Below are 26357 nucleotides of genomic sequence, written 5' to 3'. Positions count from 1 at the left end.
CAACTCAACTAAATAAAATAAAAAATCAGTCTCTTTATTTTAATTAAAGTCCTATCAATTTGTTTTAATTACAACATCTGAGCATATCTCACACATTTATGCACACAAAGGGTTTCTTTAGAAATAACCAACATTTAATAAATATATGGTTCTTGTTCTTCTGTAACAAAAAAGTATATGTTACAATACGCTTTGAAATCTCATGCAAGTGAGACAGACCGGTCCAACGTTACTGGACTTTCACTGTGAAGGAATGTCGAGGACTGAGAGTTCATCCACAGCAAAGACTATGTCCAAAGTCCATCATATGGACCACATTTTCTCAAGTATGTAATTCATAAATTCACAATAAAAGGCCTACAATGAAATTAGATTTTCTTTAACTTTTATAAAACATGTCAAAACTTCATTCATACTCTAGCAGTCAGGATGAACAAACTAAAAAGTGGTAATTCTGTGCAACTGTTAACTTAATTTTTCAACAGTTTCCTGTGTAAAAACAACCACTCATTATGACACATCTACCACAGCAATCATGCATACAGTCAGTAGACTGAAATTATTAGCAATACAAAGCATACAAATAACAAAACATTTAAATCAATTTAACTGAAAAAAAAAGACTTTACTATACAATATTAAAATTAGGTTTTAGAATGCCTAATATCACTGAAACTGTTGCCACAAGCAACAATGATCCTATATTAGCTTTTCTTTTCCTACAAAACTGCCGATTAAAGTGGCTAAGTTTTGTCAATACTATAAGTTGTTAATTCAAGTAAAGGCTCATAAAATGCACACTGTTTATTGCTTCAAAATATTCACAAGTTGAGAGGACCTTTCAGTTTAGGACTGCCCTCACTATTTTTGTGTTCTTCAGAAATAAGAGATCATGCTTGTTGTAGTTTGGTGGGTTGGCTAGAGGATCATAACCTAAGCGACTTAACATCGGGGCAAGGCTGGCCATATCATTCACCACATCAGCAGGGATCTTGCCCACCCATTTAGACAGAGCCTCTGTATTCACTGGCTTGATGACTTGATCCGTTGACAGTTCCACCCTAGAGGAAAGACAGGTATCAGAGAGACAATGTATAATCAATCTATTTAGAAACACTGTAATTATGAATACGGCAGACAAGGCCTAAGTGCTTTTCTAAGATATGAAATTAAACCGATCTGCCTTCAAGAGATTAAGTCTGTAAAGTGACCAAATCGCAAATTGCAGTATGAACTGAAAATTCAAATCTACTTATTCCAGAGTTTTAATATCTACCAATGGTTCAATTATTACAGGACTTGCACCCAATTAGTGCTCGTGAGGTCTTTGTAAATGCCTGCTGACCAAACTAACACCCGATTTACTTCTAATTTATTTGTTTTACTGCTCGTTCTACAGAGACTATTTACATAGAGAGCACTAATTCAACTCTTGACAAGGAAATGTAAACCTGCATGTTTAATCCAGTTTCTGGAAAAGCCATAGATGCACTGCACTCAGGACTCTGGCATTCTTGTATTTCCCATAATCCCGTGCTTAGGGCTAATAACCACAAGGTGTTCCCCATTACCACTCCCCTATATAAACTGTGTTTGGACTCTCCTTTAGTGCGAAGTCTTGGTTAGTTCTGTCTGGCATTGCCGAGCGGTTTCCTTGTGTTTGCTCCTTCCGTGTTTGACTTTGGATTGTGTATGCCGACTGTGATTCTCTGCTGCCTGCCCCGACCTCTGCTTCTTACTGGTACTGATTCTGGATATCCCTGACATACTTGACGCTGTGCTTTGATTACTGCCTGTCTAACCATTCTCTTTATCAAACCACTGCATATGGAGCCGAACGTCTCTGACTCCATGTTACAGAAGACTTCACACTATAGGAGAGTCCAAACCCAGATTATATAGGGGAGTGGTAATGGGGAACACCTGGTGGTTATTAGCCCTTAGCACAGGATTATGGGAAATGGAGTGGGGAATGGAAATACAAGAATACAAGTCCTTATGAGTATCAAATGCAACCCCACACTTGATATGCAGAGGGAAAAAATATCATATGAATTATCGTGGTCATAAATTAAGAATTAGTTTCCTGGTTTTAGGTAAATTGTGGCTATATTGTTCTAGTTTGTTCCCTTGTTTTAAGACTGGAATATAACATATTTTGCCCGGACCCAACAATTATAATATTATAATGCCTAAATAATAAAATGCTTTTTTCAGTGTTTTATTTCCCATTTATTTAGACAAAAAGAGGTAAGAAATATCACATGAATGTGATAAGAATCTGTCAAAAGTGTGAGAGCAAATAGCTCAAAGCCTCAAACTCACTCACTTTGACAGTGAAACGCCACCAGCTTTCCCAATAAGCTGTTCGTGGTGCAGCACGGCAGTGTCCCACGGCAGATCCAGGAACTGAAGGAGCTTGTGCATCACCCGCTCAGGGTGCAGGACCAGCTGCTCGTAATGCACGGGTAGACAGCTGCCATCCGCTGCAGCCAGGCATTGGTCATACATAATCTCCACCGCCCGGTTCCACTTCACCAAACAGTCCCGGTAACTTGTCAAGTCGAATCCGGTAATAGTCACCTTGCGGGAAATCATAGAATGTATGGTGGCCCTGCCATCGCGGAGCATAAGAATAAATTTTGCTTTTGGGAAGAGCTTGGAGAGGTAGTTGAGGGACTTGAGAGCAAAAGGGTCCTTATTGCAGAGCCTCGGAGCGGGCTCGCCGTGCCCCACTATGATCTCCAACAGGAAGGCACGTACAGCTGAATCCAGGACCTCCTGAGTGACGCCTGCCTCGTCCAGACGGACACGTTCATGTTTGGAGTTACTCCATGAGGCTTGCATGGCTAACAGCCGGGGGATGACGCGGGTCTCTTCTCCACACCGAACAAGGGGGTGGGCGTCTAACATAGCCCGCATCAGTGTGGTGCCGCTACGAGGGATTCCGCCAATGAAAATGAGAGGGGTTTCTTCATTGTACTCCTCAGGGAGTTGTAACAGGTTGCTTAGGTTTTGGCCAGTTTGTAGATTTACCGCCCACCCATGCTGTGCCGCCCGAGAATGAGCAGTTGGACATTCTATTGGGCTGAGGCCAAGATAAAATACTGTGATGGAGCTAATGACCCCACAGACCAGAAGAACGTTGCACGTTTTTTTTCTCATGACTTATTGTTAGGGGAGAATATGGTAAAAAAAAAAAAAAAAAAAAAAAAAATGAGGCCACAAAATGGGCAAAACAGACTTAGCAGAAAGAAGTGGGGGGTTCGAGAGGGTTCTTGGAAAGACGGGGAAAATGCTTTCCAGAAAGGTTCAGGGTGAAAGAATGCTGAAAGGCACCTTATGTAAAGGTTTTTTTGGGGGAGGGAAGGGACGGGCAATTTTTTTTTTTCCCAGCCAGGAGCTCTTCAGGCCTTTGCTTGGAGCTTCAATACATTCAGACTTCGTAAGTCAAGCCTTATGTTCTCTGTCAGCACCATTGTGCCTGTGAAAAAAGGTTAAGGAAAATACTTTAAAACAGATTTTGCCAGGTCTGTTTCTACACTGGCTACTATGGTGCATCTCTTATTACATTAAATGTCACATTTAATACCATTAGAGTACAACACTAGGTTTAGGCAATTAAGAGTTTGCCAATCTGAGTGCTGTAACTCAAGACTACGCTCGAACTTCAAGCCAAAACACAAAGGAAAATTTCCTGTAAAACTTAACAAGAAAAACAATGTAATGCTGTGAAAGGATGTTGTGTGTAACTTGTAGGTGTCCTATTTAGTTTATAATTGTGAATATTCTAAGTTATCCAGGTCAAAGTAGAATAATGTAGTATGGTGGATCTCAATCTTTTGGACTCAATATCCAAGACAATATTCAGCAGTACAATGTTATATGTTTTCTTATGTCATGGAGAGAGATTATTAAAATACTCTGTTTTTGATTAAATTAATAATTAAACTGACATATTATTTCTTATTTTAATGTTGCTTATCTTGTCGACTAACTTATCTAGCAGAAGATCTAGTTTTCCTTTTGCACACATAAGCAGGTACGCTTTGGTTACACTGCTACCTCTATGTGTGCAGGTTACACTTCCTTGGTTTTTGAGTGTCAACAGCATCTTTCACACACACGTAACCTTTAAACTCTGGCAAAGATTTTAACACCTTTCAGCAGCAAAGCATCCTGTTGCGTCAAGCATCTGTGGTTGCATTTGAGATGCACATATAGGTGTTATTTGTGATGCATGCAATGCATGAAACATTAACACCTGATATTTTTATTAATTTTTAAAGAGATATTTATACTTTAATATAAAGCCTTTAAAATGGAGATGACTGTGTCATTTCTACGTAAATTACTGATCTAGTTAGTATGTGTCGCTCATTAAGAATACTCTTACTACAGAAAAAAATAATGTATGTAGGCACGTGTTGTGAACTAGACGTAAATTTTAATTTAATTTAATCTCCAATAATGTGTGTTGAAATAATCCCCCCAGTTATGAATGAGACCTAATGACAAGTTCCCATTGGTCGAACAAAGAGATAGTGCCACCCCAGGACCACGCCATTGGTTGAGCCATAATAATAAACTTATCTGCATACTAATCAGGTAAATAAGAAGTTTAACAAATAACGTTAAGTATATATGCTTGCTACTTTGGGGTCCATTTTTCTAGAGATGTGTCTGAAAACGCATTCTACCAAGACAGCATATAGTGTGTTTAATGTTGGACCGTATTTTTTAGTGTCACAGCAGTTTAAATTCCCAAAATGATAATAAAGGCGTACTGCCGCCCGAGCAGAAAAACAAAATATGATTAATGGCATCAGACCGCTTCCGTATATTTTGTGGGAAACGTGCACGTACTGAAAATAATGCAACAAGTAGACGGAGCTGTAACAGTAACCATTATACTAACGTTACGTGCATCACTATAATCTATAAGATGCGTGACAAGAAGACAAGTTTTAAATGGTTGTAAGGGAAATCGAGGACTGAATCTAGTACCTGAGATCAAAAGTTACTCGCCAGCACTACTGGTGGCCTGCGACAATGAAACTATGAGTGAAACACGTAAAAAAATCCCAAACAACTCTATTAGTTTGAACAGTTCAGCAAGAAAACAAAGCTCATCGTGTCTTACCGTACAGAAAGTAATGTCACAACTCCTCGAATCCTTGCATTCTCCAGAATCACGTGTGTCTGGTGAAATGCAGACGTGGTGATCGTGTAAACGGAGCTATGAAGCTCTGACTTCGAGAGCTAAAGTCTTAGACCGCGAGCACATTTCGAGTTAATCTTCAGTGTACGCGTGAGAAATTTCCGTCAAACCATTTCGATTCCAGCGATTCCAAGCTGCAAAAATGAGAGAAAAAAAGTCTTACATTCATACCAATTACCACAGCGCTGAAGAGGAACTCTCAACTTTCATTGGCCACAGCAAACGTCTATTGCAAATCAGCTGGTTTTCATTGGTTTTCTCTTTATGACATGGCATTGCTGTCATAAATCAAACTCGTGTCGAATATATAATCAGTCTCTATTATCCTCAGAGGAAATGACAAATTCACATGTCTGCTTTATAGACAAAGGTCTCGGTAAACTTTTAGTTGTTATAAGAGCTCAATCTCTCAGTCACACACTCACCTCTCATAGTCACACAAGAGAGTTTGTCAAATGATAAATGACCATAATTAAGACTAAATGACCAGGCTTGCTTTGCTCAATCTCTCTCAAACCAAACCTTTAAATGGTAACAAATCATGAAGTATATTTATGAACCAAATTAAATACAGGAAGGATACCAGAGAGGAAGTGAGACTTGTTTTGACTCCAGAAGATGATATCTCCCCACCCCCCAAAAAAGATCAATGCAACTCCTACAAATAGGTTTAAAAAGCTGACAAAATCATATGGATTTATTTTAATAATTTGCTTGTACAATATATACACATTAGGAACAATAAATACATGTTTTAACAATTTTCTTAGACATCACTTTATATTAGCCAACATTAGCACTAGCACTGTCAACAAAAAAGTTTCTTTTGTGTTTGAAAATGAAAACACACATACTGTACACATCTCTCTCTCTCTCTCTCTCTCTATATATATATAATTGAGTTTGCAGGGGTGATGTTACTGGTCTGTCTCCATCTCAGGGTCAGCAGATGGACTGGCTTCTTTCTGAGGGTCACCAGGCAGGACGTCTGTGACTTTCTGTATCAGTTCATCAATCTGTTCTTCTGTCAGTCTTTCCTCACTCTCCTCTACCATCTGTAAGTAAAGTTCATATATAGGTTATATAGACACCTATCATCCAGCAGTGGTAATTGAGAAAACTATCCTTTCTCTCATCAGTCCCCCATTCTTGTATGTCTAATTTCTAAACAATAATCTGAATATGCTATTTGCTTATTATGGTGTGTTTTTATTATCATTCAAATATTCAGAGTGACATGATCCTTCCAAAATCAGTGTCATATTGCTGATTTGTTACTCAAGAAACAATAATCAATGGTGAAAACATTTTGCGCTGCTTTTTTTTTTTTTTTTGTGAAACTTTTTTTCAGGATTCTTTGTTCAATCTTTCAGGATTCAATATATTACATAAACATTAGTTACATTATAAATGTCTTTACTGACACACATACTGACCCCAAACTCTTGAACGTACATTCATAGTATTCTCTGAGAGATGTGCAAAGATACAGAGAAGAAAAAAAAAAAAGGTATGAACAGTGTCTTTACCAGCTGGATCTCAACAGCAGTCTGAGGTCTGTGGTTAAGCACCTGCAACTTCTCAGCTCTTTAAACATGAAAAAAAAAAGAACCAGAAGAATATAACCTTTTGTCACAGTTTACAAACAGGTGGAATAATATTAAAATCACTGTCGGCTGCAAAACGGCTACTCCGATGTGCACTGTAGTCTCAAACATCACATGACACATTTTCATAATGATACATCTCAAACTGTGAATTACAGAGTGGTTGGAATACACTGTATTTAGTGTGACACTGTCTGTGCTTGTCCCACTGTTTGTTACAAACAAGTTGTCCTATGCCTGTGTTTTCCACAATTAAACAAGGCATTTTGGGGCAAAATAAGGAATAAAAAAAGCAAGTTTTCTGTAACTCACTTAGTAAGCTTGTGAGGCAGCATTGCAGTGAGGAACTCCTTCACAGTGTCCGGATTCTGATGAGCACATGGCGTCTTGGAGAGGTACTTCAGGGTCTACAGAGGCAGACGCATCAAATGTTTAAAGGCATGACAGATCACCATGTTTAAAGATCATGAAGAAAACAATCTCTCATAGACCAAATATTTTATATCATCTTGGTTTAAGAGATACATGGTTTAAGATCAGCACCTCATACATGATGGTGTTGAGATTCTGCTGTCTAGTGCTGTGCTTATTTTTAACCATCTCCTTTCTTTTTTCTTTCAAGTCTGTCAGCAACTGATAGACCTAGTGGAATATAGTAAAAGTGAAAGGGAAAGTGTGACTCATACTCGGAATTAGTGCTCTTCATTTAACCCATCCAAAAGTGCACACACACACTCTGAGCAGCGGGCAGCCATTTATGCAAGTGTATAACACACAAATTGATCCAAAATGAATAATAATAACAAAAAAAGCTTAAAATACATACTGACCTCATAATTGCTTAGCATAGCGGCATTGGCATCCCTTCTACAAAAAAAAAGGTTTACATTAGGATTAACTTATGTTAAATCGCCTAAAATTGTGTTCTGACAGCAGCTATAATATGCCTTTTGGAGCATTGCAACTAGCACAATTGCATTTAGTGCATTTGCAATCTTTGCATACGTGTATGTGAGCAAAGGGAATCTCCAACTCAAGAAGGGTTGAAATGATTAGTCGACATTATCAACAACGTCAGCAATATAAAAATGTCGACAAATCTTTTTGTTGCCGAGTAGTCGTTTGATCTCATAAGACCTAATGTAAGAGCATGCAATTATACTGTTTGACCAGTGTGGCGCTGTAGTGGAAGACAGTAATACAGCCCTCCGGGATGCAATTCAAGAGAAGAAAACACAGCCTTTCAGAGGAAAAGCAGAATTGGGCTACTTTAACAGTGTTGCCTTGGGTTGCTCTGCATGTCCGAAGGTTGAAGCAACCCGAAATAACGTGATATTTAGCCCCTGAAATTCGAATTTTGCTGGAGGATCCCCATCAAAAAAATATATATATTTTACCCCCCCCGAACATAATTTTTGCTCTTGAAACACGATTGGGCTAGTTTTGAGTAGCAATTGGGCAGGTTTTGTTGCAAAAACTTGGCAACCCTGAACATGAAGCTGCTGAGCGGCATTTGGATGAATATGTAAATATATGCTGCATTCTTTCCTCTCAAAAAAAAAAAAAAAAAAAAAAACTGACCGCAGTGTGAAAGAAGCAGCGATGTGGATGTTAAACAAATTCTGCATTTCAATTCTGCAAGTCCAGTCACGTCATGTTCATTAATATAACTTCGTACTTTATGCAACAGTTAGCCTAAAATACAGTATTAAACATGAAAAACCAGGGTCAGTGTCACTCTCAGTTAGAATTACAAGTTGATGTCATTTAGTTACTTTTTCATATAGCTAATTAAATGATCAATAAGAAAGTTTCTCTGTCATCTCATTTTGAGTGCCAAATACATTTATTTGTAAAAATTAATTGTATAATTGTAATTATGACTTTCAAAAGCTGAAGTGATTACCTTTTATTTATTTGTTAGAATCTATACAACTAAATATTTGAGCGCGTGTAGATCAGAAGCGCGCAGTTAATGAAGATTAAACAAACCCATGAATTTATGATTTCTGTTATCACTCTACGCTTAAACCTGGCCTAATATTATAATTTAAATTGCGTTTTGATTTATACATTTTCTGTATTTTCATAAATGCAGCATTAAATGAATTTCAGGGCTCTTTATCATTACACATTAACGTCTGCGACATTTTCATTGGAAATGAAGGTTATAAAAATAACCTGGGAATAACCATAAGGGAACGTTCTGTATAAGTTCTATATAGTTATTTCTTACAAAAAATATAACCTAACGTTAGTATTTCGTTAATATTTGCTAACGTCATATCATTACAGATTGCATGATAGTGCCACAGCATATGTCTGATCAGGGCGATAACTGCTGTAGACATTGATGGAGGCTAATCCCCCCAATAATAAGAAATCACTAAACCATTTTCTCAAATAGAGAGAGAGAGAAAGAGAAATGGAAGTTGCGTGTATTCGCATCTGTGCGTTTATCTTTTTAGAGTGAGTTTACTTAAAAACAGCGATTGTATCCTCTCGTCACTGGAAAATATAATGTAGCGATTCAGTATTTAAACTGTATTTAATAAAAGTCGTGGGGAAGCGTTGACAAGTTTATTTTCTCCTGGATGTGTGAGCTGCGCAATTTCTGATATGTGTGTGTGTGTGTGTGTGTGTCAGTAAGCAGCTCATTAATACAGAATGATAATTAAAGGCTCTAATGCACACCAGCACACCAGTGTATGTGTGTATTGTAATAGCTAGATGACGAATGATGGTGTGTGACGTCACGGTAGTGGTGTCCCAATCTATAGGGGAATATTTTCTCCCCTACAACTTGACACTCTCTTTCAAGGGACATGGGGAAGGGGTAGGTGGAGGGATAGGGGAAGGGCCTAAGTAATTTGTAGATTAATGCGTATTGGAGACACGAACCGTTAAAAAGATACAGTTCAATTTGGTGAACTGGTTCAAAAAGATCTGGTTACATCGATTGATTCGTTCACGAACCGGATATCACAAACTGCTTTGTTTTGAACTCTCTCACAACAAACAAGGAAAAGACGACAATGCTGAATAAAGTCGTAGCTTTTGCTATTTTTGGACCAATATGTATTTTCAATGCTTCAAAATGTTCTAACTGACCCTCTGATGTCACATGGACTACTTTGATGATGTTTTTCTTACCTTTCTGGACATGGACAGAATACTGTACACACAATTTCAATGGAGGGACTGAGAGCTCTCGGACTAAATCTAAAATTTCTTAAACTGTGTTCCAAAGATAAATGTAGGTCTTACTTTTGGAACGACATGAGGGTGATTTATTAATAACATAATTATGATTTTTGGGTGAACTATCCCTTTAATTTCTCAAATCCCTCTGGCTATTAAATAAACGACTAACATGCATTCAGAAGATTATACATAAATCTTTACACACAAATGATCATTCATCAACTATTACTGAAAATAAATTTTCCACAGATCAGCTCATAATCAGTTTTATCTGAGTTTGATTGCTCCAATGCATTCGTAGCGTCCATCGTCATCTAATCTAGAATGCAAGAGTAACCACGTGAGCTGCATTAAGTCCTCATTTTAGTGTTAACTTGGAAATCTGTTCTAATTACTGCGCCATACTGGGTATTTTCAATAAACATATTATTATTATATGATTTAAGTTTGACTTTAGGCGAATAAAATAAAATTAATTTTCTTACACATCCATCCCGATATGCCTGGGTTGGTTCGACGACTAAAACGATCCGGTGAGAAAACGAGGCTGTCTGTTAAACGTTCCCACCCAGTTGTCATCTTCAAATTTGTTTGTAGGGTTAAAAATTCCTGTAACTATTGTTGGTTAAAAATATTTTCTAAAGTGGCAATTTTAATAAAGATATGACTATAAAGTTTACCCTTGCAACAAAAGGAATCCTGCGACAATACCAAAATCTAAACTGAATCAATAAATGTTGTGGAAGTGACACTATAGATTAGAAAAATATGTGTGAAATGTTATTGAAAAATATTATATTTATATTAAATATAATATGATGTATTTATATAAGATTATAGTTATATAAAAGTAATATTATGAAAAATAAGAGTAGAATTGTGCTTGCAAGGAATCAAAAGAATATATAATAAAATGACACTTACAAAAGTTATAAACCCAAATATGGGTTAAGGGAGAAATGGATTCATAAACAGATGCATTAGCAAAAATACAAATCTGCAAACATAAATAAATTACACTGTTGATTTTATGTATTTGCAAAGTTATTTTACAAAAATAAATGAGACATAAAAATATTTAATCAAATAGTTAAGGACATGAAGTAGATTCATTCTTACTTGTGTCCCTGCTCGTTTTAAGGTGATAGCGCCATCCACCCTTCAAAACTGTAACTGCAAACTGTATTCTTTCTTTTGGGAGGCGGTTCGATCAAGCATTGGTTCTCTAAAATGAAGGACAGCGCCCGAAAATGTCGCTTTAGATTTTGGTTGGTTTGCGAGCATCTAATTAACATATTGTGGGCGGGGCTTTGAGTTCCCAAAATAAACGAGGAAGAAACTCGGGTCACAAGGTATTGAATGGACAGCTTCTTAGTTCTTACAGTGATTCATTTTCATGAATCGGTGGAAACAAACGACAGTGATTTGGTCCTTTAATTGTCCGACCTTTCCTTTTTCTGTTTTAATGAGCTTTAGTTTTCGGTTTGCTCATCGTAGATAAAGATTGCTTGAGACTGTTACAATGGCAAGTTCAGAGGTAAAGATCGCTCATTTTCATAAAGTCAGTCTGATTTAGTGTGTTTTTAGTGTGTTTTTTTTGTGTGATTTCCAAACCTGTCAGAAACCACGAGCCATGATTTACCCTAATGTTTATGTTTATTATTTTGCTTTAAACAGGGAAATAAACTATGGGGTGGCCGCTTTGTGGGAAACACCGACCCTATAATGGAAAAGTTCAACGCGTCCATCGCGTACGACCAGCGCATGTGGGAAGCTGATATTAAGGGGAGTAAAGCCTATGTCAAAGCTTTACAGAAAGCAGGTCTGGTCACGCAAAACGAGATGGAACAGATTCTTACAGGACTTGACAAGGTGATTATATTATTTACCCCATTACCCGAATCATAAACCTGTCTGATAGCATGTTTTCTTTTACAGTGTCATCTTTCTCATTCAATTTCGTTTGTTTTCCCTTGAACTATTATGATACTTTGTAAATATTTACCAGGATACTGTTTCATAGTCCATTTTTCCCTTTAAAACCAAAGCTTAATACATCACAGACAATGACACAGACACCTCCATGTGCACAAAACAATAGCCATGTGACAATGCTGATGGTGAAGCTACTGCAGTTCAAAATGGCATTATGTCAACAACTGGCCAACTAGAGCAGACTGGGGCTAGTTGTCACATTTTGAATATTTCATTTCAAAATTTAATGTTTAATAAAAAAAAGATTCACCAAACATAGACCATGCAAACAGCAAGAATGTAAAAGAACAGAAATGTTAAAGGTAATGTTCAAAAATATAAACTCATTTACTCAACCAATAGTTTAATGTATTGTACAAAAAAAGTAAAAAACAATCAGACAATCAGACAATTGAAATTTACACTTTCAACTATAATAATAATAATAAAAAAATCAAGAGATATAAAAAATAACATGACGATTTTGGAACTTTAGTTTGGAGTATAAAATTCACAACATTTATTCTATATTATGTTATTCTTTGTAATTATTCTAATAATTAAACTTTGAGACATTTTAACATCTGCAGGAGAAAACAACATTTTGTGTAATTGGACTATTAATATAACACCTTTATACTTTAAACCTTTTTATAGTTACTGCACTGTTATTTTAGGATCACCGAGATAATATTATAGTTTTTATAAATATTTATATTATTATTTTTTTAATATTCTGTTATAATTTTAATTGAAGTTAGTCATTAAGCCTGATTTAATCATGCTAGTGTAGCTGCACAAACCAATGGCGCTTCAAGCCACCAAAAGGGTTGGAGCCGACTGCTATATAAGTAAATTCTGAGCACCATTTCGTCAGACTTTTTCTCCTTCAGTAGCGAAGGTCATCTCCTTGCTGGACAAGAAGCTGAAGCAAGAAGCTCAGCCTGCTGCTTGCCGCCATGAGAAGAAGCCCCAGCAGCAGAAGATCACTAGAAGCCTTACCCCTGCAGCTATACGGCATCTATTAGAGCAAATTTTCTGGCAATGTTGTTGTAAATGTAGCGTTGCTAGTGTGACTCATGCTACACTGTAAAAAAAAACTGTAATTTTACGGAATTTTACTGTTTTATTTTACAGTTTTTTCCACGTAATTTTGAAATACAGTTTAAAATTGTAAAATTACAGAAAGAGACTGTAAATTTACATATCTTATGTAAAATCACATGAAAAACATGTCAATGTGCATAACGTCCCAAAAATATTTTTGAAGATTTATTTCACATAATGCGCTATATTTATATGTAGTATGTGCAGTATGTGTGTGTGTGTGTACGTGTGTGTGTGGCATTAATAATATAATGCCATATTTTTTAATAGATTAAAAATATAAATAACAACTGTACAAAAGTTAACGTTCATTATTATTATTATTATTATTATTACTATTGATATAATATGTTGTATATGTAGCCTACATTGCGTGTTTGCATAAAAGAGCAGGTTAATCCTTTTTTGAACAGGTTTGTTGAAAAATCCTTCTCGAAAGAATCGTATTTCCAAAGTACTGTCAACTGACCACATCTTCTTCCGCTTGTCAAAATAGTTCTGCTCAGTTTGGTGTTTTATTACGGATTTATTCTCATAGTACCGTTTCATAATTTGATATAATAATATAATAATATGCTGATATTAAAATTAAAAAAAATAAAAAATGTAATATTCGAACTGAAGGAATTCCCGCCCTAGCGCAAGGACACATTCTCCTCCAAGCACGCAGTGGAGCTGCTGCGCGCGCAGAAGGAATAACTCGACCTTCAGTTTCACGGTCAATCTTCAATCTCAGGCGAAAATAAGCAGGTAAAGTTCATGTTTTCTCATTTTGGTCATTACTAAATGCTATTTCTACTATATATGAGTTCTAAAATTTAGAATGTGTACCTTTTTGAATCGTTAAACCAGTATTTCAAACTTCGGCGCTGACCAGTGCCGTTAGTCGTTAAGTGTGGGTAACGTTAACTTCTAATGTTATTTTGTCCCTGAGGGAAAAACAGGCTTACTTTAAGGAAAGTCGTTAGCTGGTTGTCTACGATACTGTTATTAAATATTATTATCATTTGTGGTTTAAGAACTCATAAATTTAACAGTTAGCTCAGTTAATGTTAAGTTCGAATATGTAGATGTTGCCAACTTTACCGAACTTCGACGCATAATGCAGTGTTTTTAATCAGTTTTGATATACATAATAGTAGGCGTCGTCTAAAAGCAAAAAAAAAAAAAAAAATCATATTTTTCGAGGCGAGATTGGATGAAAATTCTGAATTTAGAAACAGACTCATTAGGACCAGCGCTTAAAGTGACGCGCGATTTGAAACGTTATGTTCGTCTGCATTTCTCCCTCTTCAAGCACTGGTTATTACGCTTGTATAATGAAATTCACTTAACTACTTTAATTTGTCTGCATGTTTTACTCTTTTACTTCCAGATTTAGTCTTATTGAGGGTCTGAAATATCGTTACAGTCAGTATTTAATCACTTTTTAATAAATTATTTCTGTTGGTTACCCTTTATATCTGTCTATCGGTTAAGCAAATATTTAAAATATTAAAAGTGTTTCAAAAAGCTGGTGAAACCATTGACCAGTTAAAATTGTGAATGAAAAAACAATGTCTGCAGTGTGTCATCTGAGAATTCATATAACCTTGTAATCTTGTAATCTACGCCTAGGGAAAAAAGTTTCACAACTTCTGTTTTAATCACCCTTCTATAATTAAAGACTGTTATAGCTTATAGGGATTATTGATAGACTCACTGATAGGGATGAACAGGTGGCGCAGATAAGGTTCAGAACCATAGATATAAAACATTTATCAATATATTTCTTTGTATTTTTGTAGATTTCCTTAAAATTTCACATTTACATGCTTTTTTTCTCCTTACAGATAAGTTCAGTGAGTGCTAAAACCATGGTCAACATGAAAGGGTGAGTTGCAAAATGCAAAGATGTTCACATATTACACTTGTAATAGTTGTGGTGTTTATGGTTTATGAACTTTATGTTTTCTGTTCACCCAGTCATAGTTAACGACCACATCACCATCTTCTGCAACGCTCTGATGTTTGCTTCATACAACTGCTTGAACATTTCATACCCAGGAAACCAAGGAGAAACGCAAGAGATTGTGCAAAGGTAAAAACACACACTCATACACTCACTCTCACACATATCACACTCACACGTGTGTTCTCACACACACTCACACTTTTTCAACACACACTGAATTACGCATCCTTACATACACTCACTCTAACACACACACTCTCACACACAGTCACACACGCACCCACACACAGTCACACATGCCTACTCACACACACAGACACTCACATACACGCAGTCACACACACACATCCTCACACTCACATACACATTCTCTCACATGCATTCTCACACACACACTCAATGTCACATATGCATCCTCACACTCTCACATATACACACGGTCACACACACATCCTCAAACTGACACACTCTCACATACACACACTCACAAATGCATCTTCACACTCGCACACTCACGTCCACATTTGCACACATGCATCCTCACACACACACACACACACACTCACTCTCTCAAATGCATCCTCACACTTACATACTCTCAGATACACACACTCTCAGAAACGTTTCCTCACTCATACACACACTCTCACACGCATCATCACACACACAGTTACACAGTTTCACATACTCTAACAAATGCATCCTTACACTCACACACTCTCACACACGCATCCTCACACACACTCTCACACACATTCTAATACAAACATCCACACACTCTAACATAGACAGTTACACATGCAACCTCACACACATTCTCTCTCTCACACACACACACTCTCACACGCATCTTCACACACAGTTATACACTTTCACATATTCTTACAAATGCATCCTTACACTCACACACTCTCACACACGCATCCTCTCACACACACTTCCTTATACAAACATCCAAACATTCTCACATAGACAGTCACACACACTCTCACACACACTAACATACTCTCACACGCATCCCCACACAACCTTCTAGGGCTGCATAATTAATCACATGCGTTTTTCAGGCGTGTCTCGTCATTAAAGTCGGTCCTGTGATTAGTAGTAAATATCCATCACCTGTTTTCAAATTAAGCAACATTTAATAAACAGAGCTGTAGTTCACTGACAAGCTATGCAGTATCCTGTTCATAATCTAATGCGATTCATCTGCAAATGCATCTGACAACTGCATGTGGTTAATTGTGCAGCCCTACATGCATCCTCACACTCTCATCCTCACACAACACACTCTCTTACATTGTCACAACCTTCTTAGTCTGCCTCACACACAACTACCTCTCACATACTTCTTCACAACATCCACCACAAGCATGCCCTTTACAAGTTCTTATTGTTCTGCTTTTATTTTAAATATATTCACAGCATATGGTACAGTCCATGTTTTATTACTAAATATGTTTTTTTTACTCAACAGATTCCTTTTTAAGATGAACCCCGAGAAGGGATCGAAAGTGGAGAAGACCACATCGAGAAAGAAATCAGCAGTCAGTCCAAAGGTTCTTTCACTGATTAACAAGATTGCGGACTTTGAAAGGATGGAGTAAAACTTGGAGTGTCAGATCTTCCTACATTGCCTAGCAGAAATTCTTGACAGTGTCAAAGACTTAAAATACTTGCTGATTATTTGCTTTCATGGTTGATTTTTTTTTTTTTTAATGCATCATCTGTTGTCAAGATTAATTAATCTGTTCACAGGTGGTTCAGTTTTAAGGACAAATTAATTCTTATTTTTTATTTGTTTACCAATTTGCTATATTGTTGCAGTTTTGAACAATTCTTTTGTGTGTTGTTGCAGTTATTAAATATATATATATATATATATATATATATATATATATATATATATATATATATATATATGAAGAGTTCAGATGCAAAAGCCTCTAAATGCCATCTGAAATTTTCATCTAAAATTTGGATTTTTATCAGGCTCCTATATTTATTTTCAGTTATTTCACTTTAATAGTCTGGCAATGGACCTGCACATTGCCATTAAAGTAAAATGACTCAACTTAAGCATAGGAGCTTGATAAAAATCCCAATTTTAGATGAAAATTTCAGATGGCATTTAGAGGCTTTTGCATCTGAACTCTTCATATATACTGTTGCAGTTATGAAAAAAAACTGAATTGTATGTGGTTGCAGTTGTGATCTAATTTAAACTTTTGGGCTTATTTTTTTATTGGAATATTGTTGCAGTTTAGCTATAATCTCTATACTGGTATATTGTTGCAGTTTTGTACAAAGAATATTAGTAAATTGCAGTCCTGAACAAACTATTTGTATATTCTTGCAGATTGGTCAATAAATTATTAAAACACATTTTTGCACTTACGGCTGATTATTTGAATTAAAGCAGTGTTCAAACTTTATGATAATTTAATGGTTTTTTTCTTATTAACTTTCCACAATATTTATGTAAAACATCTTATCAAACATTAAAAGCTGAAGAAAATACAGAAAATATGTAAAATTACAGCAAAAAACTGTATTTTTGAATTACGGAAAATTACTGTTACTTAATGTGCACGTTATTTAACGGTAATTTTCCGGCACCCCAGCTGCCGGAATTTTACCGTTTTTTTACGGGATTTTTTTTTACAGTGTAGGGACACCCTGCATGATGCATATGGGCACAGTGAATGTGGAATACTTTCTGAGAGCAAGAGCCTCACCCTTCTCTGCTCGCAGATCACCTTCTTCAATGAAGGCAGCCCTACTCTCCCTTTTCTCCCCTTTCAGCTAGCTCAGAGAAGAAACAGTGAAGTCATAGGCCGAGCGACCAGGTTTGATTGATCTCATGCCGGCACAGGTCCCATGTCAATCTCTCCACAGCACTTTGATCAGGGCACAGGGCAAACTCCTCTTGCTGAGTGTAGTTCATGTGGCAGCCAGACTAGACTAGGGAGGAGACATGCTGTCCAGGGTGCAGATGACAGATGACAACTTTCACTGCCCAATTTATTTTTCAAAGCAGCGAGATGCCCTGGCCAACGATTGACCTAAGCAGCTTGGGTCTCATTAGCCCCTTTCACACTGCGATTCCGAAAAATACATGGGTAAAGTGTTCCGGCAATTGTTCCCGGGTTGCAAGATTTTGCACTTTCACACTGTCAGTGATGACCCAGGATATGTTTGTGCTTTCACACACAACCCGTAAAGGTCCAGTAATGACACGTGACATCAGGGCGTGATGTGTAATGTACTAGTGGAAAACGTTAGAAACGTTATACTTTTACTAAAGCAAGCGAACGATCTCGGCGTCAGCGCGGAAAGTGAGGAACTAACTGATCTCTGCTTCATTACAGTTTGCACATATTTTTTTGTCGCGAACGTTGATCTTCCTTCAAAACAGCCGCTAAAAGAGTTGCACGATAACGTGCATCATCACTATGACACGGCGTTAGATCTGGCTTTTGTTCACACAACGCTCGTTCAGGGACTGAACCCGGCAATGTTACTAGGTCCCCGACCCAGTTTCAATGCCGGAATCAATCCCGGGACGTGTTTGCTTTCACACAGAAGGCGACCCGGCAATTTGCCGGGTCCGACGTGCAGTGTGAAAGGGGCTATTATTAGCTCATGTTTACAGGAGCCCTCAGTATGGGCGCCCCGGGGCTTGGCTTGCAGAGCAGCTTTGTTCTGCACTTGCTTATGGCATGGTGCGATTGGGTCCTCATGATGCAACTGGAGAGATTGTTTGAAAGGGAACCTTCGGTTTCTTACATAACCTCGGTTCCTTGAGAAAGGGAACAGCGTTTTGTAGGCTGCTGTGCTTTAAAGCTGCACGTGATTTGATGACTGTTGCTTCAGTCAACAGTTTCTGATGAAATGGCACTTAGAGCTGATTAATATAGCAGTCAGCTCCACCCCTTTTGGTGGGTTGAAGCGTCAGTGATCAAATGTGATCAAATTAGGCCTCAATGTCAGAATAAACACGAGTTTCCCTTATCTAAGGGAACTGCGGCTATGTAAAGTAACCAGAGTGTTTTTATTTAATTTAAGTTTATTTCATAAAAATGTTTATAGTTTTAGTTAACTATAATAATGGTGGGCTTCTGAGATATAGCTCTAGTGGCAACTAACCCTGGTCTCCCTATATGGCTGTGTATATTGCAAAAAGATTTATCAGACATTTTTAATTTCTTGTCACAAATTCTGAATAACTGAGGTATTTAAACATATCTTTATCAGGTTTTTGATGAATGGTCCAAAGGCGAGTTCAAGATCAAACCAGGAGACGAGGATATTCACACAGCCAATGAACGCAGACTGAAGGTCAAAAGAAAACACTGAATTATTTATTGAATAAGAAGAGATTTTATCAGTTGACCATGTGGTGTAGCTTATAATTCTGAATAATAAAAAAGTAATGTTACAGGAAATTCAGTCATTGTTCATGTCTTCTTTTAAAGGAATTTATTGGTGATCCAGCTGGAAAACTTCACACAGGCAGGAGCAGAAATGATCAGGTTTAAATTGAATTCAGTTTAATTTGTCACATGATATTTACAGGCATACAGGCTTTTGACCAAACTCTTTCCATTTGCTGGATAGGTTGTTACAGATATGCGGCTCTGGCTACGGGACGCTATTAACTCTCTGAAAGAACTAGCTTTGCAGCTCATCAGCACTATGGTTGAAAGAGCTGCAGTGTAAGAAAGCCCACTATGCTCACATTATCTTACTAATGTACAAATACCAAACAAAAACATCCCAAACTATTTTCCTTTGTCCATTCAGAGAGATTGAAGTCCTGTGCCCTGGATACACTCACATGCAGAGGGCCCAGCCAATCAGATGGAGTCACTGGATTCTCAGGTGCATTTTATGTAGAAGAATTCTGTCTTATTTATATTTTAGTCAAGACGGGGCAACAGTAAAGCGGTAACAGTGTTAAGTGTTGTGATCTTGTATATATGGACTTGTTCATACATGCATCTGGTCATAACTGATAAGTGTTCATCGTTTCTCTCAGTCATGCGGTGGCCATAAGCAGAGATGTTGAACGGCTGGAGGACATCAGGAAACATGTTAACGTGATGCCCCTTGGAAGGTTATTTTTGTGTATATACAATACTGAAAAGTTTTTAAAAGAATTCTCTTATGCTTATTAAGGTTGAATTTATTTAAAAATAAAAACTGTAATATTTGTACCTTTTAAATGTTGAACTTTTAAAATTTGAATACATTTTAAAATGTCATTTATTCCTGCGATGGCAAAGTTGAATTTTCAGCATCATTACTTCAGTCTTCAGTGTCATAAAATCCTTCAGAAATCATCCTAGTAAGCTGATTTGGTGATCAAGAAACATTTTTTTATTATTTTCAATGTTGGAAACACTATTGCAATTGTAGCTGTGATACATTTTTTTCTTGATCATTAAAAAATATAAAGTTCAAGAACAGCATTTGGAAATGTATCATTATCTATGCCTTTACTGTCATTTTTTTAAATAAATCCTGACTAAAAAATAGTTTTCAATTTACAGAAAAAGTCTTGCTGACCCTAAATGTTTGAACAGTACCGCACACACTTTTATTTTTGAGATACATTGATATATGATATATATTTTTATTTGACTTGCAGTGGAGCCATTGCTGGGAATCCCTTCAACATTGACAGAGAACTTCTTCGCCAAGGTTGACGTCATTTGTTTTCCTGAATAAGTAATGATTCATGAAGTGTGATCCTGTGATATATATTTGTGTATATAGGTCAAACTGGTCAGCCACGTAATTATTTTTTTTTTCATCTGATTCAGTTTTTTTCACTCCCCAGAACTAAATTTTGATAGTATCAGCATTAACAGCATGGATGCTACCGGACAGAGGGATTTCGTTGGTATGTATAATCATATACAGGTCATCAGTAATTAAAGGGATGATTCATATAAAAATGATAATTCTGTCATCATGACTTTCATTCTTCTGTGGAAAATGTGCTTTTTTTCTATTCTTTTTTTTTTGGACCATTAAATGAAAGTCAGTGGTCACCAAAACTGTTTGGTTACCAGCATTCATCATAACATCTTCATTTATGTTCCACAGAATAAAGAAAGTCATACAGATTTAGAACAACACGAGGGAGATGATCATTGAATTTCCAGCTTTGGGTGAATAATCTGTTTAACAGAATGTGTTTGTGTACATTTTTGGACAGCTGAGTTTCTCTTCTGGGCATCAATGTGTCTCACACACCTCAGCAAGATGGCAGAGGATCTGATTTTATACAGTACAAAAGAGTTCTCCTTCATTACTCTGACTGATGCATACAGGTGAGGACAGCCCATGATTTATAATGGCAAGTGACAGCAGTGGTCAATCTGGAAAACAATACTTTTTTTTATTATTATTATTTTTATTATTCAGCTTTGCCACCACAGGAATAAAATACATTTTTAAATATAGAAACACATATATTTCTAGTTTTTTTTATTTTAGTTCTAATAATATTTCACATTATTATTGTTTTCCTGTATTTTTAATCAAACAAAGGAAGTCTTGTTGAGCATAAGAGTGTTTCGAAATCAAGAACGTGTCTTGTGTGTAGGCCCCATAATGCGTCATAATGCCAAAGCAGACAGAAATCATTAATTTGAAGCCCTTGGGTTAACAGTACAGTATTTTCCTTGCATTACTATCATGTTCTGCATTATAATCACCTCATTTGTCGCATATGCACATTTCCATCATGAAACAGAAGGAGTTGCTAACTTGAGCTTTAGGCTCATATAATTCAATGACTACTATGGTACACTTGCCAAGAAATCTCAATGAGTACACATGTCCCTTCTCACGTCATCACAAATTCTTCCTTGTTAGAGCAAATCAATTTTCTTCCTTATACTATAATTCTTTATGGACTGTGAAATGTTCGACCTGTTAACATGGACTGATTTATCTTTATTAACCATAAACTGGTTACTACACAGCCAGTACTGACCTTAGTTAAATAGTAATTGTTCACTCAGAAATAATTATTGCCTATTTATTAACAACATTATCATGTTCAGAAAAGCTGACCTATCTGCCATGGAGAGCAGGATTCAACTCAACATAGTGGCCTCGGGATACTTACACTGTGAACATGAGCTGACTGATGTGTACTGAGGGATACAATCCTTTTCTGCTTTGTATGTGTGCCTTGTGTGTGTAGTTAATCAGAGCTGTTGTCTTTATTTTGCGAGAACAGCACTGGGAGCAGTTTAATGCCTCAGAAGAAGAACGCAGACAGCCTGGAGCTCATCCGCAGCAAAGCAGGACGAGTGTTTGGCAGAGTAAGATACAGCAATGACTAATGAAGACAACCAGAGACACCCATATAGTCTTTTGATTGAGATCAGTCTATGGGAAATTTAATAATTAGTACTAGGGCTGTCAGTTTAGTTGCTATTCATTTAGGTATGCACAATATAATGGTATCTTATCAGTTATCGAGTAATGGATATTTAATAGTGCATGTTTTATTCTCTTTTAAAATTTAGATTAAATTTAGTCATCCAACTCTTACTTTAAGTTTATTTGTGAAAACATTAATAATTTAATAATGCTGTCAAATATCACTTTTAGCGAACCCAAAGTAATTATTCACTTTTCAGTCTGTGCTTAATGTTATTATGCCTAAATTTACTTTTAAATATATTTTTAAAATATTTTATTTTTAATTTATTTAGACAAAATTGTATAATATTTTAACATAGACTTTTTATTGGTTATCAGCAATAACATTTAAATAATTATCAGCTTTATTTAAAATATTTGCTATAATAACAATATTTAAAAACAATTATTTAATCAAATTAATATAAATTAACATAGCAGACAAAATAGTCAAATATTTTAATGTCACCCATTTATTAGTTATCGGAGATAACGTAAAAATATCTTTGGCTTATTGGCCAGAATTTTCATATCATATCAGTATTATAAATATTATGTTATAAAAATAAAAGTAGCCTACTTAACAGACAAATTGTGTAATATTTAAATATCACCATAACGTGAAATTAATTGTTGGCTTATTGAGCAGAATTTTCATAACAGTGCATACCTCGTTAAATTATAATAAAATAATATTTAAAATAGTAGTAATATTATAATATTGAAATACAAATATTTTGTATACTTTTATCTAATTTAACTTTCATTGTAATACAGTGTACAGGGTTTCTGATGACTCTTAAGGGCTTACCCAGCACATACAACAAAGACCTACAGGTATGTCCATGACAGCCAAAATATGAAAAAATATGATATTTTATATTATTTTAAAACATTTTCTGAATATATATTTTGCCACTGCAGGAGGATAAGGAGGCCATGTTCGACACATATGATACAGTACAAGCTGTGTTGCAGGTGGCAACAGGTGTCATTTCAACTCTAAAGGTGAGAGACGGGTTGTAACACAAGTTAATGTTGTTTTGTCATTGACAATGAAAAAAAAAAAACTTCAGTTAAACAGTAAGTAGGGGAAATGCTGAATGAGATGCAGACGTGTTGGAGCATGTCGTAACCCATTGTCAGTTTAGAATGTGAGCAGTGTTTTTGTTGTTTCGTTTCCTTTTTTATTCATTGTTGAGCAAGAGATCTTAGGCACTTGTACTTTTCCATTCCTCAGGTCAACCAACCAGCGATGGAAGGGGCCCTCAGCCCAGATATGCTGGCCACTGATCTTGCCTACCATCTGGTCAGAAAGGGAGTAAGTCCATCAATTCATCAACTTAACGTTTTATGATTCCGTATATGTCAGTAGAGCTGAATGAAATCTGATATATATACATATACATCTAAGATGCCTTTCAGAGAAGCCCACAGTTGTGCAGGGAAAGCCGTTTATATTGCTGAATCTAAGAACATCCATCTGTCCCAAATCACTGTAGAGGACCTTCAAACTGTCAGGTCGGCAGTCACATTCAAACTAAAAGGACATCTTATAGTAATTGAAATGTGTTTAATTTAGATTTTTTTTTTTTTATTTTTTTTTATCCAGCCCTTTGTTTGACAAGGACGTTTCTTCACTGTGGGACTACAACAGAAGCGTTGAACAGTACAGCGCCCCCGGTGGTACGGCTAGGAGCAGCGTCACAGCTCAGATCGAGCACTTCAGAACCTGGTTACAGGCACAAAAACAGAAACCATAGTTTCATTTTGGTCCTACTTTATAATAAAGGAACACTCTGCTTTTGCTTTGCATAGATCATTGAATCTGTGTAGACCGTTAGCATCTCATTCAAAAATGACCCATGAGTTTTTATATTTTTTTCCTATTTAAAACTTGACTTTTCTGCAGGTACATTGTGTACAAAGATCGGTGGAAAATTAAAAGTTGCAATTTTCTAGGCCGATATGTCTAGGTACTATACTCTCATTCTGGCGTATTAATCAAGGAACTTTGCTGCCGAATCATGGGTGTAGCAGGCACAGTGATATTTGGCAGTGCCTCTAAATAGTCCCGATATGGCCTATAAAATCCCAACGTTTCATTTACTCTTGGTTTTAGTACACAATGGAACTACAGGAGAGTCAAGTTTCAAATAGGAAAAATATAGAAACTCTTTGGACATTTTTGAGTGAGATGCTAACGGTCTAATCAGATTCAATGATCTATGCTAAACTATGCTAAAAGTGCTAAAGCCAGACCCGAAGATTGGCTGAATGGATTAGAAAACCGTAAAACTCAAATTTTTAACTCTAGGGGAGAAGGAAAAAAAAGATAGGAAAAGTGGTTCCTTTAAGTGGCCTTAATAAATGTACTTACATTTCAATTAATCATTTGGTATATTGTACTTATATTTAAAAAATACCTTCATGTTATTACATCTGTAATTAATTTCTGTAACTGCATTTATAATTACACTGTTGACCCATCCCTTACACCTTAACCCACTCTTAATCCTACCCATACCACCAAACCTGTCCTTAACCTTACCCATATCCCACATCAATAGCAGCAGAAGTGTTTTGCAGTACAATATGACCACAATAAGTTCATTGTACTGATTTTTTGATACAAGTACATAATGGTTAAGGCTACTTAATATAAAGTGGGACCCTCATTTCTACAAGGGTCACTAGTACAGTAGGTACTCTTTTATATTTGAATTTGGCATGTTATGCCTGCATGTTACATATGAACTTCAATTGGTTCAAAAGAAAAACAAAATCTATACATGACAAACAATATTTACAATAAAATATAATTGCAAATAAATGAAGAATTTGTGTACTCACTTCATTTGTACTTTTATTAACATCTTTTGAAAAATGATGTACAACTTACACCCCATATGCCCTGCATATGAAACACAATTTGTTTTACATGTTTGTATCAATTTTAATCATCAAACCATAGCCATATGAAACATTAAATTACAAGAGAATCATAAGAACATCAAACATTAAACAACAGTAAAATTGGGATTTAATCAGGCCTGGTAAATCATGAAAATGGTAAGTAATGGAAAAGTTGATTGTGACGATCTTAATGGAGGATAAGAAAGCTTCAAATGAGCCACATTCAAATCTCAAGCTATTTTGTATTTTTTGAAGACTTTTGTATAAAGGTATAATTATTGGTACATACAGTATAAATATAAATGGAAGTCCTTCCCAGCAATATATATATATATATATATATATATATATATATATATATATATATATATATATATATAATGTCATGATTCTGCCTTCATGTCCTGACTTTTCTCTAGTCTTGAGGCAGGATCATGACAGACCCATGTTTTGTGTACAAGCACATGGCCTTGTCTTTGGGCCATATGCTTTTGTTGTCTCGTCCCCTTGCCCCGCCCCCTTGTTTTGCTAGTTTTGTCGTGATTGCCTTATCTGTGCCACCTGTTGTGTCTTAATTAGTTTTCCTATTTATATCCCCTAGTGTGCTCTGTCTTTTGTCGGTTCATTGTTTCTACATATGTGTTCTTTAATGTTAGCTTGTGAGATATTGTATCATTGTCACCCCTTGAAGAAGTCGTTGTTTTACCCATGAGTTTTTGTTTGTAGTTAGTGTTTAGAGTCTTTGTTTATCATGTCTACCCAGTCTTGTTAAGTTATATAGTCTCTGCCCTAGTCGTTGTTTTCCCCCTCGTGGGTTTTGTTTTCCCCTTTTGTATTTAATAAACCGTTGTGTTGTACTTCCTGTCCGCAAGTGAGTTCCTCCTTACCCGCCACATAACATATGTAAATGTGTGTGTGTTTCTAAAAT

General features: G+C 36.2%; 3 protein-coding genes and 1 long non-coding RNA gene across 6 annotated transcripts; 2 read left to right on the top strand and 2 right to left on the bottom strand.

The window, feature by feature from the left end:
* Positions 1-42: 42 nt before the first annotated feature.
* On the bottom strand, positions 43-5435 carry LOC113064013 (protein-tyrosine sulfotransferase 1-like). The gene is made up of 3 exons (XM_026234509.1): positions 5144-5435; positions 2330-3484; positions 43-1061 (listed from the first exon to the last, which is right to left on the bottom strand). The coding sequence occupies exons 2-3, from the start codon at positions 3163-3165 to the stop codon at positions 842-844; spliced, it is 1056 nt and encodes a 351-aa protein (XP_026090294.1). The 5' UTR covers positions 3166-3484; positions 5144-5435; the 3' UTR covers positions 43-841.
* A 451-nt stretch (positions 5436-5886) lies between these two features.
* LOC113064014 (DNA-directed RNA polymerase III subunit RPC9) lies at positions 5887-10596 on the bottom strand. The gene is made up of 6 exons (XM_026234510.1): positions 10518-10596; positions 7659-7695; positions 7372-7470; positions 7141-7235; positions 6751-6808; positions 5887-6276 (listed from the first exon to the last, which is right to left on the bottom strand). The coding sequence occupies exons 1-6, from the start codon at positions 10523-10525 to the stop codon at positions 6139-6141; spliced, it is 435 nt and encodes a 144-aa protein (XP_026090295.1). The 5' UTR covers positions 10526-10596; the 3' UTR covers positions 5887-6138.
* Positions 10597-11347: 751 nt separating this feature from the next.
* Positions 11348-24326, top strand: LOC113064012 (argininosuccinate lyase-like). Its single transcript, XM_026234508.1, has 16 exons — positions 11348-11569; positions 11710-11904; positions 19325-19408; positions 19546-19602; positions 19688-19785; positions 19874-19951; positions 20109-20186; positions 20721-20773; positions 20913-20975; positions 21294-21408; positions 22326-22410; positions 23291-23350; positions 23438-23521; positions 23754-23834; positions 23928-24034; positions 24126-24326. Exons 1-16 carry the CDS (start codon positions 11555-11557, stop codon positions 24274-24276), a joined length of 1404 nt encoding a protein of 467 aa, XP_026090293.1. The 5' UTR covers positions 11348-11554; the 3' UTR covers positions 24277-24326.
* On the top strand, positions 13422-16931 carry LOC113064016 (uncharacterized). Of its 3 annotated transcripts, none has more exons than XR_003278771.1 (4): positions 13422-13863; positions 14946-14986; positions 15079-15193; positions 16545-16931. It is a non-coding gene; the product is annotated as an uncharacterized LOC113064016 (long non-coding RNA). The 3 variants fall into 3 exon arrangements; XR_003278772.1 differs by lacking the exon at positions 13422-13863 and adding an exon at positions 13902-14523; XR_003278770.1 differs by lacking the exon at positions 13422-13863 and having other exon boundaries at positions 14537-14986; positions 16545-16930.
* Positions 24327-26357: the final 2031 nt, after the last annotated feature.

Source organism: Carassius auratus, chromosome 46 (genome assembly GCF_003368295.1).
Source record: "Carassius auratus strain Wakin chromosome 46, ASM336829v1, whole genome shotgun sequence".
Lineage (NCBI taxonomy): Eukaryota > Metazoa > Chordata > Actinopteri > Cypriniformes > Cyprinidae > Carassius > Carassius auratus.
The sequence above is the reverse complement of the archived record's forward strand: the minus strand, read 5'-3'. Positions and strand labels throughout refer to the sequence as shown.

Excerpts from the sequence above, each read along its gene's own strand:
- LOC113064014 (XM_026234510.1), bottom strand. Across the intron at positions 6,809-7,140 it reads CTGCCTCACAAGCTTACTAA|AGCTGAGAAGTTGCAGGTGC; the intron begins GTGAGTTACAGA and ends TCATGTTTAAAG. Across the intron at positions 6,277-6,750 it reads CTGCTGTTGAGATCCAGCTG|ATGGTAGAGGAGAGTGAGGA; the intron begins GTAAAGACACTG and ends CTTTACTTACAG.
- LOC113064013 (XM_026234509.1), bottom strand. The coding sequence starts at position 3,165 with ATGAGAAAAAAAACGTGCAACGTTCTTCTGGTCTGTGGGGTCATTAGC. Across the intron at positions 1,062-2,329 it reads GGTGGCGTTTCACTGTCAAA|GGTGGAACTGTCAACGGATC; the intron begins GTGAGTGAGTTT and ends TCTTTCCTCTAG.
- LOC113064012 (XM_026234508.1), top strand. Across the intron at positions 19,603-19,687 it reads GCAGGAGCAGAAATGATCAG|GTTGTTACAGATATGCGGCT; the intron begins GTTTAAATTGAA and ends TTTGCTGGATAG. Across the intron at positions 21,409-22,325 it reads ACTCTGACTGATGCATACAG|CACTGGGAGCAGTTTAATGC; the intron begins GTGAGGACAGCC and ends TTGCGAGAACAG.